The sequence below is a fragment of the Hevea brasiliensis genome, chromosome 8 (genome assembly GCF_030052815.1).
Source record: "Hevea brasiliensis isolate MT/VB/25A 57/8 chromosome 8, ASM3005281v1, whole genome shotgun sequence".
NCBI classification, from domain to species: domain Eukaryota; kingdom Viridiplantae; phylum Streptophyta; class Magnoliopsida; order Malpighiales; family Euphorbiaceae; genus Hevea; species Hevea brasiliensis.
In genome coordinates this window covers 100,128,483-100,143,766 of record NC_079500.1, presented here as the reverse complement: position 1 = coordinate 100,143,766, position 15,284 = coordinate 100,128,483, and the positions used below count along the sequence as shown (strand labels likewise).

Genomic DNA, 15,284 nt, shown 5'->3' with positions numbered 1-15,284 from the left:
TAGACCTAGTGCAGTACACTTGAGGTAGTTCCTTTAATCGAGCAGCGAAAATAGCTTTCGAGGCGTAAGAGTTATGCGGACCCAGACGGAGGATGTGGAGTTTGCGATGGCGACTATGTATTCCTGAAGGTTTCTCCAATGAAGGGAGTCATGAGATTTGGAAATAAGGGTAAGTTGGCACCTCGGTATATCGGACCTTTTGAGGTTACTGATAGAGTTGGAGCAGTTGCCTACCGGTTGGAGCTACCACCCAACCTTTCTCACGTTCATCCCTTGTTTCACATCTCCATGCTCAGGAAATACATTCCAGATCCTTCTCATGTACTACAGCCGAATATGAAAGAGCTAAAAGAGAACTTGAAATTTGAGGAGCAGCCTGTAGCCATAGTGGACTACCAAGTGAGACAGCTAAGATCCAAACAAATCACTATGGTTAAGGTTTTGTGAAGGAGTCAGTCAGTGGAAGAGTACACCTGGGAGTCAGAACGGGACATGCGTAGCAAGTACCCTTATTTGTTCAATGTATAATCATGTGCTTTATTCTGCCTTGTGTAAAATTCGAGGACGAATTTTCTGTAAGGGGGGAAGAATGTAACACCCCAAAAATTTTAAATTTATGAGCATTTTTTGTATTTTAATTTTATTTAAATTTTAGGATTTTTTTTTTTTGAGATTTTTCGGATTTTAAAAATCGGGTTCGATTTTCCGAAAATATAAACTTTGATGATTTTTAAAAATTAATTTAAAGACCACGTGGCAAAACTAAAAATATATTTGGAGTCTACGTATTTTTCTGAGTTTTCTGGAATTTTTACGGAATTTTTGGACCTCGTTTTCGGTCCCGAGGCAGAGTAAAAATTTAAAATTTTGTATCTTGAATCGGACCGACCGAATCGAACCTGACCGGATCGGACCGGTCGAATCGGACTGGCCTTTTCCTTCTTCTTCTTTCCTTCCCCGCGCGCATCGACCTCCTCCCCTTCTCTCTCTCTTTTCTCTCTCCTCCTGCCCCTGCCCGGCGACCACCTCCCGCCACCCAGTGGCCAGGCGCCACCACCCGACCTCCCGGCCCGGCCCACGCCCCAAATGGCCGAAAACCGAGCGCGAATTCCCTCCCTCGCGCGCGCGGCGTTTCGACTTCCCCGGTCAAAATCCGGCCGATCCAGCCACCAATTAGACCGGGTCTTGTGTCTAAAATCATCTACTCGGCGAGAGCTTTCCATAGACACTAAGAACACCGAAATCCATCAAGCGGTTTGTCCAATTTTTGCTCGGGAAGTTTTTAGCCCATTTCGACTTTTGGGCTAGATTTCTCGAAAACCGTGAATCCCACGAGAAAACCGAGGGTACCAACACGCTCCACTCGTCGAGAGCTTCGCGGAGATATAAATTTCAAAATTTTTCGACACCGTTTTTCGGTGGGTCCCACGGAACTTCGCAGTATTTTTCCGAGCATTTAATGAGCTTAGAAAATTCTGAAAAATTTATGTACTAACCCCCATGTTATGGGCTTCGTGTAGGTATCCTCGATTCGCGAAAATTCGACGATTGGCCAAGTCTGCGAAATTAGGCGAACGGACCGTTACCAGAAAAGTCTCCGAATTGCACCGAGGTTTTGGCTACCCCCCCATTGTCAGATGACCCGAGCCCGTCCCCGAAGTCGGAATCGGCAAAGGTAAACCCGAACCTTGTTTTTACGTAATTTTCTAGTGCTTAAATAGGATTAAAAATCCATAAAATATTCGTGGTAGCTTAGAAAATTATGATTCTTTTTTCAATCGCTTAGTAATATTGCTAAGGACCGCGGGGCAAAGTTTTAGAATTTTTAGAGCTGATTTGGGCAGTTTTTGCAAAAATGGTCAATTATAAGGACTAAATTGAAATTTTACATATTGTGATGGATGATTGATTTGATGGGCCCAGGAGGGGCTGTGTGATGGGATTGAGTTGTGGACATATGGATTGTGAATATAGAAGTGTGTTTTGAGCCCTTTTGCAGGTTGGGTAGGTTCTAGGTATAGGGGAGACTCTGCCGGATTTTCGGCACGACTTAGGACGTATTGGTCTTTTTCTTTGTTTGTATTGAGTCAAATTTATTAAATGATTGTAATAAAATTATCAGGTGAGCCGGGACAGCCTTCTTCCTCTGCCCAGCCGCCTCAGTGACCATCGTCAAGTCTGTAAGTAAAATATTAATTTTAATTGTAATTTCGATATTATTATATGTTCAAGCATGCCCATGCATCACTTATATGCATATATTTATGTAGTTATACTCTAGGCACGATTTATGTTGCATTCATAACTGTTAGCGTGCCATGGATGTTGTTGTGGTCATTTGGAGCAGTGTGCGTGCGTTGGCGTGCGTGTGATGTGGTGTGGACTATGGATAGGACGGGTAGACACAGCTTGAGATCTTCGCTGGGACCCGGTCCTTCGGGGTAGAGACGGCTTGAGTTCTTCGCTGGGACCCCAATTTGGTTATTAAGTGGAAGTCCGAGCTAAGTTCTTCGCTGGCACCAGGTTGGATTTAAGAGAGCTGTATAGGGGATCAGCTCCCATATATTATGATTGATGTTACAGGGTACGTGAGTGCTCCAAATTTACCTTTTTGATGTTATGATGTGAAAATGTTGTTGATGTTGCATTTCACTCTACAGGGTGCATTAGTTTTAGATAGTTATAGAGATTATGGTTAAAATTGATATTTTACTCTCTGAGTCGAACGCTCACTCCTGTTCAATATTTTTCCAGGCCACAGGAGGATATTTTTGAGGTTAACCTGCTTCCTTTCCTCGCAGGTTGTTTATCAATATTTGTGTAATTTTATTTACTCCTAGAATTTCCGCATGTGTTAGAAATGTTTATTTGATTTGGGTCTGTAAACTAAATTATTATTGTGGACCTGTAAAATTATTATATGCATGTTTGATGGACTGGATGAGGGAGCTGAGCTCCCATTTATCATTATGATGATATGAGTATGTGGAGGGTGAGCTGAGCTCCCCAATGGATTGTTTATTGTGTTTACAGGTCGGGTGAGTCAAAAACTCCCCGTTGGTAGGTCCATTTTATGGTCGGACTCTGTCCGATTGGTTTCTTGAAATTGGGCTCAAATGGGCCTTAGAGTTGGGTAAATGAATAGTTAAGGCTTACTACGGGCCTCGGGAGCTTTAGGCTGGCCCAGGTCCTAGTGCCGGTCCGGCCCATAGGTTGGGTCGTGACATATAAGATTTTAGATTTAAGTAAAAGAAATTATTTAGGTTTTGACATTATAAAATGGTAATTCAATTATGTATGAGGTCCATTAATCCATGATCAAAATGTAAAACTCAAATTGAGCACTTTGTGATAATGACTATCAAGGAGCACTATGGCTCATTTGACGTTAAGTTTTTTAGTTAGAAAAACGCTTTTTTTTAGTTAAAAAAATATTTTATTAAAAAAATATAATTTCAGATACTATTGGAAATATAATTAAAAAAAATTTATTTTATTATTTGAATATTGTTTTGTTAAAATATAAAAATTTTATTAATCATCTTTTAATACTCTTTAATTAATATATTTTAAAAAAGTATTTTTCTCAATAATATCTCTTACAACAATGCCAACATCTACCTAAGAACCTACAAATTTAATTCCAAAATAAGAATAAGGGAGCTATTAAAATAAATGGAAAAAAGAAAAAAAAAGAAATGATTAACAAAAATGGGAGAATAATGTGAACAGAAAATAGATTGGTTTTATGCCAGAGAATTAAGCTTATATTTATGCACGGAGATTTTAGGAATATGAGAAATTTTAGAAGGTGGTTGGCTTAATTTATAAAATTTAACTTATAAGTACATAGCTAATTTTGACTTATAAATATTTAAAAATTTAAGTAGTTATGTGTTTCGTTAAAATGATTATAAGTGATTAAAAAATAATTAATGTACTTTGTAAAAAAATAGTTTTATAATAATATTTATTATTAAAATAACTAAAAATAATATTAAATGATATTTATAATGAAATTTTAAAAATTAAATAAGTATAATATAGTAAAATATTTTATTAAATTAACTTATAAATACTAAAATGAAAAGTTAAGATTTTTTTTTTAACTTATATGCTTAATTTATATATCATGACCCAAATTCTAAGTTGAACAGGTATTAGTGCTTGGGTCAATATAAGGCCCAAAAGCCCATAATAAGTTTAACTATCCCGAACTCAACCATAAGACCCATAATCATAAGTTAAATTTAAGAAAGCAGATGAACAAAGTCCAACCATAAATTAAACTACTAAATAGGGAGTATTAACTCATCTGATCTGTAAACACAAAAATCCTCAAAACAATAAATAATCAAATAAAAGTTCAGCTCCCTCATCCAAAGTGGATACTCAGCTCATACATTTCAACATATCCATATAATAGGTTTATAAATTCAAAAGAAATAGATTATCACAATCCCAACAATATTAGAATACTATGTGGAGTTCTAGATTATAATTCAAGGAAATAAAATATAGACAAATTGTAACTGTGTAAAGCTACAAGAAATGAGTAGGCTATTCACCTGTTACATAGAAAAAAATGGTTGAATAGGAGTGAGCGTTCGACTCATAGAGTAAGATATTGATTTTAAATATAATTTCTATAACTATCTAGGTCTAATGCATTTTTATGTATAAAATGCAACATGCACACATATTTCCAAATAAATCAAATAATATTCGCATAAAAGATAATTTGGAACACTCATACACTCGTGTATCATATATATATATATATATATATATATATATATATATATATATATATATATATATATATATATATATATATATATGGGAGCTGATTCTCTATACAATTTTCTTAATTCCAACACCAGTCAGCGAGATCAATTCGAGCCGGTCTCTTAATAATTTAATGCGGGAATTAGCAAGATCAACTTAATGTCGTACTCACTCTAACTTATCCATAAAAAGTATCGGATCCCAGTGAGTCAAACTTCAGCCTCAACTACCCGTTCTATCAATATCCATAAATATACCATACGCACGCCGATACACGCACACAATTCTAAATTACCTTATGGCGATATCCACAACAATATCATCAATTAAATACGCAATACAAAGCATGCGCAGTAATTAACTATATACATATATTAATAAGTGAATACATAGACATATATTTAATATATAATAATATTAAAATTATAAATAAATTTAATATCTACTCATAAATTATCTAAATGTCACTAGAGTGGCTGATAAGATGACGAAGATTGACTTGGATCACTTAAACAATTATATTCAATAAATTTATCAATATTAACTCAAAACAAAGAATTAAAGAGCCCAAGACAACCTAGGTTTATGCTGAAAATCTAGCAGAATTTCTCTTGTACCTATGACCTACAAAACTTGCAAAATAACTCAATTAATACTTTTCAATTCAAAAGACATCAAACTCATAATACAACAACTACACAATGTTCCTCCTAAACCTACCAAACTAATAAATTTCTATATAAATAATTATTTAAAAATTCAGGACGTTAAGTTGTAAGTTTAAAAATTATTATTAACATATAGGATTTAGAACTTAGACCCTAGTTTGAGATAAAAACCCTCTTAGACTACTCAAACTTAGACTTGGCTGCAGATTGGTTTGAATCATGCATCAAATCAGGGGCTGACCTGAGTCAAATCTGAGACTAGATCGGGTCAATGATTTGGGTTAATAAACTGGCCTGGAACTGAAATATAGAAAGCCAGTCTGATTCTCCTCCTTGAACCAAAATCAGCCTAATAATTTATTATTGTTATTATTATTCTATTGAACCACTTTATTTTTTAACATCAGAACTTAGTCTAAATGGGGACCATATTGAATCATTTTGGAATAAAACCATCATCAATCAAAATTGGTCTAACCGACGATTTTAGTCGGAAACTGAATCAGACCCGTCCTGTGCCCAGGTCTACACAATGCACAGAACCACTTTCTTTTAATTTGGAAACGCATTGCATTGTCTGTAGGCTGGAGCTGATGGTAGATACTTCAGATTCTCACAACCAACAATTCCAAGCTCCTGAAGAGAAGACAGATCACAATACTATAGTACACATGTCGAGAAGCAGACTCGCTCTCTTGTCGAGAAGACGATAGGTCGCTGAATTCTGGATCCGAAACGAATAGTCGTTTTTTAAAAAAGGCCCGTATAAACGAAACCGACACCGTACCGCCCTATTTTTGTCCTAAGCTACCACTAAACGGTGCCGTGTGACTGATTTCAAATACATATTCTTCTACAGATTTCTTAGGGAACCAAATTAACGGCGGCGGGTACCTGATTCTGAAGCAATGGACATCACCGATTCGCTGTATCCAAATAGAGCGTTAACGGAAACGCGCTTCTCCGATCTAAAACCGTCACTCTCAGAGCCTGTTCTCGAAGCTCTAACTCTAGCAGGTTTCGAATATTGCACGCCGGTCCAAGCAGCCACGATTCCGCTACTATGCAGCTACAAGGATGTTGCAGTCGACGCCGCAACCGGCTCTGGAAAAACCCTTGCTTTCGTAGTCCCCCTTGTCGAGATTCTCCGTCGAGCCTCCTCTCCTCCCAAACCCCACCAGGTGTGCTCCTCCTTTATCCTCTCCTTTTCTCTTCTCCGTTTAGTTGCCAAGAAAATTGCAGGAAAACAAGAGAAAGTTTCAATTTTTTTGGCGTTTTGCATTTTAAAATGAGTAATTTCTCTGTAGTGAGTTGTATAAAGTTGAGTTAAGCTCAATTTATAGTTTCCAATTCCTATTGTATTGTAGTGGCTTTAGCTAACAAGTGATAAGCTCGAATTTGTTTATTAGTGTAATGGTTCGGCTGATTAGAGTGCGCTTGTCTGGGTTACTTGTATCTATCTACAGCTAGTACTTATGTCATTGTGTACTTTGGTTTGTGTTCCATTCAGCTTAGAATTTGCTTTTGTTTACAGGTGATGGGAATAATTCTCTCTCCTACTAGGGAGTTGTCATCACAAATATATAACGTTGCTCAACCTTTCATTGCAACTTTATCGAATGTTAAGTCGATTCTCCTTGTTGGCGGGGTGGATGTGAAAGCTGATTTGAAGAAAATAGAGGAGGAAGGAGCTAATTTATTGATTGGAACGCCTGGAAGGCTTTATGACATCATGGAACGTGTGGATTTCCTGGACTTTCGAAACCTTGAGGTAGTGATTTTCACCTGTCAATGAGTCTGTGAACTTTATTTCATGACATTTATAACTCAAAACAGAACAGAACTCACCTCCCACAACCGAAGGCAGTAGATATTTAGAATTTATGTTGTTTTTCCAATAAAATAGGTAGTATTTGCTTCATATACTTTTATTGAAAGAATCATGTCCACTGATATCGGGGACATAGTACAAACTTTTACATGCCTTCTTAATGTTAACCGAGATATTCACTTACTGAAATCAGGAGAGTTTTTAGTAACTTTAATGAGAATAATAATTTGATATGCAAGAAAATGATGGCTATAAAGTTTATTAGTTTTATGTTGATTCATTTGTTGGTGGAACAGGTTTTAATCTTGGATGAGGCTGATCGACTCTTGGATATGGGATTCCAAAAGCAGATAAATTCCATTATATCTCACTTACCCAAGCTTCGCAGGACTGGTCTTTTCTCAGCTACTCAAACTGAGGCAGTTGAAGAGTTGTCCAAAGCTGGACTGAGGAATCCTGTGAGGGTTGAAGTTCGAGCAGAAACCAAATCACTGAATGAATCAGCATCTTTGCAATTAGCTTCTTCAAAAACACCTTCAGGCCTTCAACTTGAGGTTTGTAGTTTGTTGAATTTTATCAATTCTTTGTTAAATAGTTATACATTAGGATAGTTTTTTGCAAATTACACATTGTGTAGATTATTCTTTGCTCAGAAGTGAGTATAATTGCTTGTAAATATTTGTGTTTGGTGGAATCATTATTACGAAAATCTCACTTCTGGTTTAACAATTGGAAATTAGTGCATCAAATTCTTCCAACATGGCTGCACACCTTTCGTTTGATTATGCTGCTTGAGTATGATGTTCCATCTTGTCTAATTGCTTGAGGATTCAGGGATGTTGTGGGAATTCTTAATTCTGTGTACGTTAACATCCTTGCGTATTTGGTGAAAAAATTTTGACAATGCATATAATGAGAAATATAATTTAACTCTTGTACATAAACCCTGAAAAATGGGTTATCTGTACTGAAAGCATTTTTCTCTAAGTGGTAAACATGATATCTCCTGTACTTATCATTTGTTGGGTGATGAATTTTTTTGGTTTCCCCACTTCCCTCCCTCTCTCTCTGCAGTATTTGGAATGCGAAGCAGATAATAAACCGTCTCAGCTTGTTGATCTCCTTATTAAGAACAAGTCAAAAAAGATTATAATGTGAGTTATTTTCTATATTTCTAATGGATGGGTAAAGCAATCAGTCTTACAGGCTGATGAGATCATTTTCACAATAATGATTTCATCACATTGCAGATACTTTATGACTTGTGCGTGTGTTGATTATTGGGGTGTTCTTCTTCCACGGCTTAGTGCTTTAAAGGGCTTCTCTTTGATTCCTCTTCATGGGAAAATGAAGCAGGTGAATTTTGGGAGATGACACTGATGATATTGAAATTCATGAACTAATCATTGTGTATTCTGACACTTACATATTATTTTTGTCTGTTAGACTGCAAGAGAGAAAGCATTGGCTTCATTTACATCTCTCACAAATGGGATTCTTCTATGTACGGATGTTGCAGCACGTGGACTTGATATTCCAGGTGTTGATTGTATAGTGCAGGTAGTATGATAACTACTAAAGATTATGTGGCCTTTTAATTTTATAAAGAATGAATACCTAGGTTTCATGTGAAGGTTATTGACCCTTTTCCCTTTATACTGTTTTATTTCTAAAAGCTGATTGATGCTGATGATATTTCGTATTTTTCAGTATGATCCTCCTCAGGATCCAAACGTTTTCATTCACAGAGTTGGCCGAACTGCTCGGTTGGGTAGACAAGGAAGCGCTATCGTTTTCCTTTTGCCAAAGGTTCATTTCTTACATCTCTATCCATGTGATCATGACAACTTGGTTGATAATTTACTGCTCTTGGTTTATGCATTCAATTCATGGTCTTATGTGATCAGTTTGGTTATGCACATGCAGGAGGAAGCTTATGTAGAATTTCTGCATATAAGAAGGGTTCCTCTTCAAAAGAAGGAAGGTTCAGATGACGCTCCTGATGTTGTTCCTCAGGTTAGAGTGATTTCTGAAGTAGTAACTTAGAGGTTCAGGTGGATTTGACTGATCCTGATTAAGTTCATGATGCTATAAAACAATAACCTTAATGAATAGGAAGCATCTTGTTTTCTATGATGTCCACTCCATCATTAAGTGGATGTATTGAATTTTCATTTGATTGCCATCAGTATATCCTGAAACCATCAGATACAATGAACCCTATTGTTCATTTATCATAATGTTGAATTATGTGGAGAAATTTGATTTGAATGTTGTATGCCACTATTTGATGCTTTTGATGCCCTAATTACTGGCTTCTTTGATGTTACTTTATTCAATCCTCGTTACTTCCATTGTGTCTTTTCTTCTTTGGTCAATTGATAAAATCTCATGAATTCATTGTCAGATACGGTCTGCTGCCAAGAAGGACCGAGATGTCATGGAGAAGGGACTGAGAGCATTTGTTTCATTTATCCGTGCATATAAAGAGCATCATTGCTCGTACATTTTCAGGTTACTAAATAGTTTTCTTCCTGAACTTGCTTGTTTCTCTCGTCCTCTCTCTCTCAAGCTGTATGTTTTGACAGAGTTGAGACTATATCCAGTATTCCTTTCTTAAAACCATACTTAAGTGAGATTGTAATTGGATGTTTTGATGTATGTTATGTTCCACAGATGGAAAGAACTTGAAGTTGGGAAGTTGGGCATGGGATATGGCTTATTGCAGCTTCCTTCAATGCCTGAGGTAAAGCACCACTCACTTTCAACCATTGGTTTTACTCCAGTTGAAGACCTCAAATTGGAGGACATCAAATACAAGTAAGAATTCTTGCAGTCCTTTGGTGTATCTCATTAAGTAGAATCAGGGGGGATGAAAACTTGTGTGACTGACCTTTGCAGGCTAGGTTGATTTCCTTTTTTTTTTTTTTTTTTTCCTTTGTCTAGTGATATCTTTCCATTTGAAATATTTTCTCTCATTTTTACAGAAAAACTCAACTCAACTCAACTCAACTATATCCATAGGCTTAAGCTCTTTATTCTGTTAAGTTGCAATTTCTCTTGGCAACTAATTATTGTGATAATAGTTCTCATTTCTAATAGCTAATGACTGTAATCAGGGATAAATCTCGGGAGAAACAAAGGAAGAGGAATTTGCAAGTGAAGAAAGAAGCACAACAGCAAGAACCAAAACCTCAGAAGCCCAACAAGGCCCCCAATGCTGCCCCAACGGTTATGAGGAAAAAAACAGCTAAGCAGAGACGGGCTGCCCAGACAATTGAAGATGAAGATGAATTAGCGAGGGAATATCGATTACTGAAAAAGCTAAAGAAGGGGACCATCGATGAAAGTGAATTTGCAAAGTTAACTGGAACTGAAGAATTACTATAAAAATGCATGATCTGCAACTGGCCATTTTGTGAACTGACATGCTTAGGTTTCTGCTGGGACCTGACACTAGAGCTTACAAAAGAGAAAAGGGAGTTAAAGCACTTATTATGCAGGTTGACTGCATCTGGAGGTTTTGTTGAAGACTAGATTGGCACAACAGATTGAGTTCTAGATTTTCTTTCAATGTTATTTCTATCTTAGATCAAATTTCATGCATTGTATTTAAATATTGCAAGAAAAGGATCAAAACCAAAGGATTTGTATCTTGATGTTGGTTATTACAGATCTATACACAAATAAAAAAATTTTGATCCTACAGCACATTTTATTCAAATTTTTTTTGTTGTGTACCTTGTTGTTTGTAATTGTTAGACACTTGTAGAAAAATCATGGCTAACAGTGACCAATTATCCTATAGCACTACATTTTATTCAAATTTTGATCAGGTATCAGAAATCACCTGGGATGAATAACTCATTTTCAGGTTGTTGCATTTTTTCCAAAGAAATTATACAAGCTTTCTTACATTCATCCTTCGAACTACAGTAGAAGGGAAGGATATATTTTATTTATTGCGCATTATCCTTATGTGGGAAAGAGCTGATGTTAGTGTTTAGTTTCTTCCGATAAATTATCTCTGTTTGAAGTGACCGCTTACTTTGATCACCAATTTGATATCTGACTAATCAATGCATGAATTTCAATTATGATTCATGTGAACTTAACATCATCTTTTTATTTTTATCTCCTGCAAGGCTACATTTGATTGCTTGGATAGAACTTATTAGGTGAAAGCAACAGTTGGTGTAACTTTTTTGAACCTAGTTAGATCGTAATTAAGCAACAGTACTTCGTGTACTTCGTTGCAGGATGCTATAGAGTAGCTGAGTTGTGCTTATACCTTCCTGCATGTATCAGTCCAAGTATTGAGCATATTTGATGTTGTTCAGGCTAATGACTATCATATTTCAGTTGAGGGAGGACAACAGATGTTCCCTGGAACATGTCTTGCTAAGGGTTTCAGGTTTGCACCAAAAGAGCTGTCATTCTACTATAATTACTTGATATATTTTCTTTTCCAATTTGTGTAACTTGTAGCATTGAAAAGAGAAAAAAAAAAAAAAAAAATTCTTTCTGCTGCCTTTGCACAATGCACTTTTCTATGATCATGGAATTACTATTTTCTGGATATATCCACTATCATTCCAAGCGTGATTCCATGGGAATTGGTTTTATCTACATGTTGTGCTTGTTCATAAGCTAATCTCATTAGTGTGCTCCGCATAATCCTCATATTATCATAAAATCAGAATTTCTATTCCTTTTCTATTTCTAAATGTATATAGCGGAGGACTTAATGCATTTGCAAGGCAAGTACATGGCTAATAATGTTTTACTACATCATCTTATGCAAAACAATATACAATATTAATAAGGATGTATGCAAATTAAAGAGGTAGACTGGAAAATTTTAAATTAAAGCTTGTAATTTGGAACAATAATAATAATTTCAATAATGTAATTCATCATTCACGTAGCTGCACTTCCAACATATGCATTCTAGCTTTTTGTGTTTATTCCTATATGTTTTTTTTTCTCCTTTATGTCTCTATGGAGAGATTTAATTGAGTAAAATGATAAGCTAAATGTAAGATGATATGCTTCATATGGAATGTTCAAATCAACAAGTGTTATTAATTAAGCATGCCATCACTAATGCGTCTGAGACTGGATTAGCTACTATCTTGTCTTCTTATCTGTTTACTCCCATCTTTGATGCAGCCTTTTCTTGAATTCTTTATGGCCCAACACCTGAAACTATTAAAGTCCTTGTTGAGTAAGGTTTCATCTTCATACCAGCTATTATATATTTGATGTTGTGGCATATTTTGACATCATTTATACGTATTGATGATTGAATCACAACTACAATGGCACTAATCAATGACGAAAAAACACCTGGTTTTGTTGGTAACTCATTATGCAGATATGGCAATGTCTCATAATGTTTTTCCTTTTTATCTATTGGATTTGAAGAACACCATCTGTCATCTACCTAATGATTTATAAAAAGTTTTCTTTTGTACCACTCAACAAGCCTACCATCAAAACTTATTTATTGTGAACCATAACCTGGATGGCACTCTTAAGGCCTCAACGCATAAATGCTTCCCCTTGATGTTGGCTCTTTTAGTATTCCTTGAGACCTAAGCTTGATTTGACATTACAATATTATTTGCACTGATTTAAACATATATTTGCAGATGGTGGTGTCAAAGAAGCGTCTTGTAATGGGGGAGGAAACATCATGTTTTAAGGATTTCTTGAAGACAGTGCTCTTTTCACTACAAGGCTCATTTTGGTAGAGCATCTTTTGGGCAATCATCCTCTCCACTTCACATATTCTGTAAGCCATCTCTTTTGTGGTTTCAACTCCCAAGTGACGAAAGAAACATAATTTTTATCTATTCTATCATGTAATGGCAAAACACCCATTATCATCCACCTCTTACATGAGTTCAATTGCCATTTTACATTTTTCGAATCATAGATGTAATGGGTATGTTACTTTGAACTTGAAAGTATCCAATTTATCACTGGACTTCCTAAATTTTTCCAACTTTCTGTTTAGCTGATTGTCAGTTTATCCAGACCAGGGGAAAACAAATTGAACATAACTAGAAAACCATGGAATGAGGTTATATTGCACAGGTATTGTGTGTTTCTTTGGTATACCATTAATCATGTCTTTGCATGCCTGTAGCTGGACACAGAATTTTCATGAGATAAAGCTGCTGCTGCTTTTAAAAAGAGTCTTTGCCTGTTATATAGAAACTGAACATTAGAGCATGTTGTGTCCCATGAACACACAGTTACTAAAACAGTAAAACGGATAAAATGATTATAGAACATATTTGATATTCCTATCTGCATTTCTCTTTCTGCTTCCCTCTAGTTCAACTGTGACACCTGAAATAATGCAGGTGATATCAGAGGGAGATTCAAAACTGGGACTTTCTCTTCAGTTCTCTACCCACTAATGAGAGTACATCAGTACTCATTGCATCCTGGGATATGAACCATTTCTCTAAGAAATTCAGTGAAGCAATCGTGGTACATCCTGATAGATCACCAGCGATGTAGAACAAAGGAAAAAAACCAAAAAGAAGAGAAATCAAGGACCAATCCTTGGAAAAGAGAGCTAATCCTCAATAATAATCACAATCAAAAGATATTGAATAATAGAAAATCAATAGAGCTTACAAACCTAATCAAATTAAGAATAGTAATCCTAATTGAACTCTAATTAGGAATAGTAAATAATATAAATTAAAAAACAATAGACCTAATAATAATAAAATTCCTAAACAATAAAAACATTTTAAATTTTTTAATTCTATAATAATTAAAATTCTTAAATAAAATTCTAAACTTTCTATTCTGCATTAGCCAGAAGTGGATTGAGGATGGTTCATACATGAAGACAGCATTGCAATGAATGGGCACATATTAACAGTAACTAATGCTGTATGCTACAAGCTGAAGCCTGAGAATGGTGAAATGGGATCAGAATACCAAGCAGATGGCAATCCTGCAAAGTTTTTTGCTGTGCTTGGTCGCATTGCAATAAAAAATTCTGAAAGGAACTTGTATTTGCCTCCATCCAATTCAAGGTTGGTTGAAGGCCAAGATATCAGATTTGGCTTAGATTCTCAGGAATTCAAAGTTTTTAGCATGAACATGATTTGGAAATTGAAAGAAATGATTTAGTGTTCCCAAAGTACAATATCTATGTCAAGAAACTGGTCAAACAAGTTGAAGGGAAATCCAGGCACACAAGCAAAAAGCAACTGCAGGTACTTGGAGTTGCACAAGTTACAACCTTTTATGTTTCTGATTGTTCTGTACCTTCTGACACTTGTAGTCTCAAATTCATCATTCAAGGGTGTGCCTTTGATGGGGCCTGCCCAAAGCTGGATGATTTTCCATAGTTTCAACCCGATATTGAAGGTCAGTAAATCTTATTACTTCCATTGTTCTTATTTATTCCCTCTTGAGAAAATGCAGATAGCATTGCTTGTATCTGGCAAGTGTTGTACCATGACAATAAATTCTTTTCTGCTATTATTCTTTGAAAGATGATGTTAAAACAGGACATAAATCTAAGGTGCACATAGAATCGCATACACATAGTATAAAGAAGAAACAAAAACACAAGATTTACACGATTCAACTATGAATTCTACATTCAGGGCAAGACACGAGAGAAGATTTCATTGTGATGAAAAGAACAAGTTATAATTGCTCTCAGAATTCTCTAAACTCGAATTCTAGTAAGTTTAACCAAATTCTCACACTCTGTTGAAATAGGAAAAATTTACAATATTTATATTGGCTTATCAGCTCATGACCTCTGCTACCAATACAGGCTTTATAAAATATTGCATCTGGATTGCATTGCGAACTGTTCAGGGCAAGTCATAACTCAAGCCAATGAACAACAACCAAAATTTAAACATCAAAACTGAGGACTTAGTGGAATTGCTGTTGAAATCTTGAATGGAGTTTTGTGCACTGTATGCTGGGTTTGATTCTCTAGCCAAGCA

At 35.7% G+C, this 15,284-nt stretch overlaps 1 protein-coding gene and 1 pseudogene across 1 annotated transcript; both read left to right on the top strand.

The window, feature by feature from the left end:
* The first annotated feature begins 6,061 nt into the window (after positions 1 to 6,061).
* LOC110645559 (DEAD-box ATP-dependent RNA helicase 18) lies at positions 6,062 to 11,011 on the top strand. Its single transcript, XM_021798766.2, has 11 exons — positions 6,062 to 6,637; positions 6,991 to 7,227; positions 7,584 to 7,841; positions 8,362 to 8,441; positions 8,538 to 8,643; positions 8,734 to 8,847; positions 8,998 to 9,096; positions 9,214 to 9,303; positions 9,695 to 9,801; positions 9,964 to 10,107; positions 10,407 to 11,011. Exons 1-11 carry the CDS (start codon positions 6,365 to 6,367, stop codon positions 10,675 to 10,677), a joined length of 1,779 nt encoding a protein of 592 aa, XP_021654458.2. The 5' UTR covers positions 6,062 to 6,364; the 3' UTR covers positions 10,678 to 11,011.
* Positions 11,012 to 14,142: 3,131 nt separating this feature from the next.
* On the top strand, positions 14,143 to 14,696 carry LOC131182177 (cytosolic endo-beta-N-acetylglucosaminidase 1-like; annotated as a pseudogene).
* Positions 14,697 to 15,284: the final 588 nt, after the last annotated feature.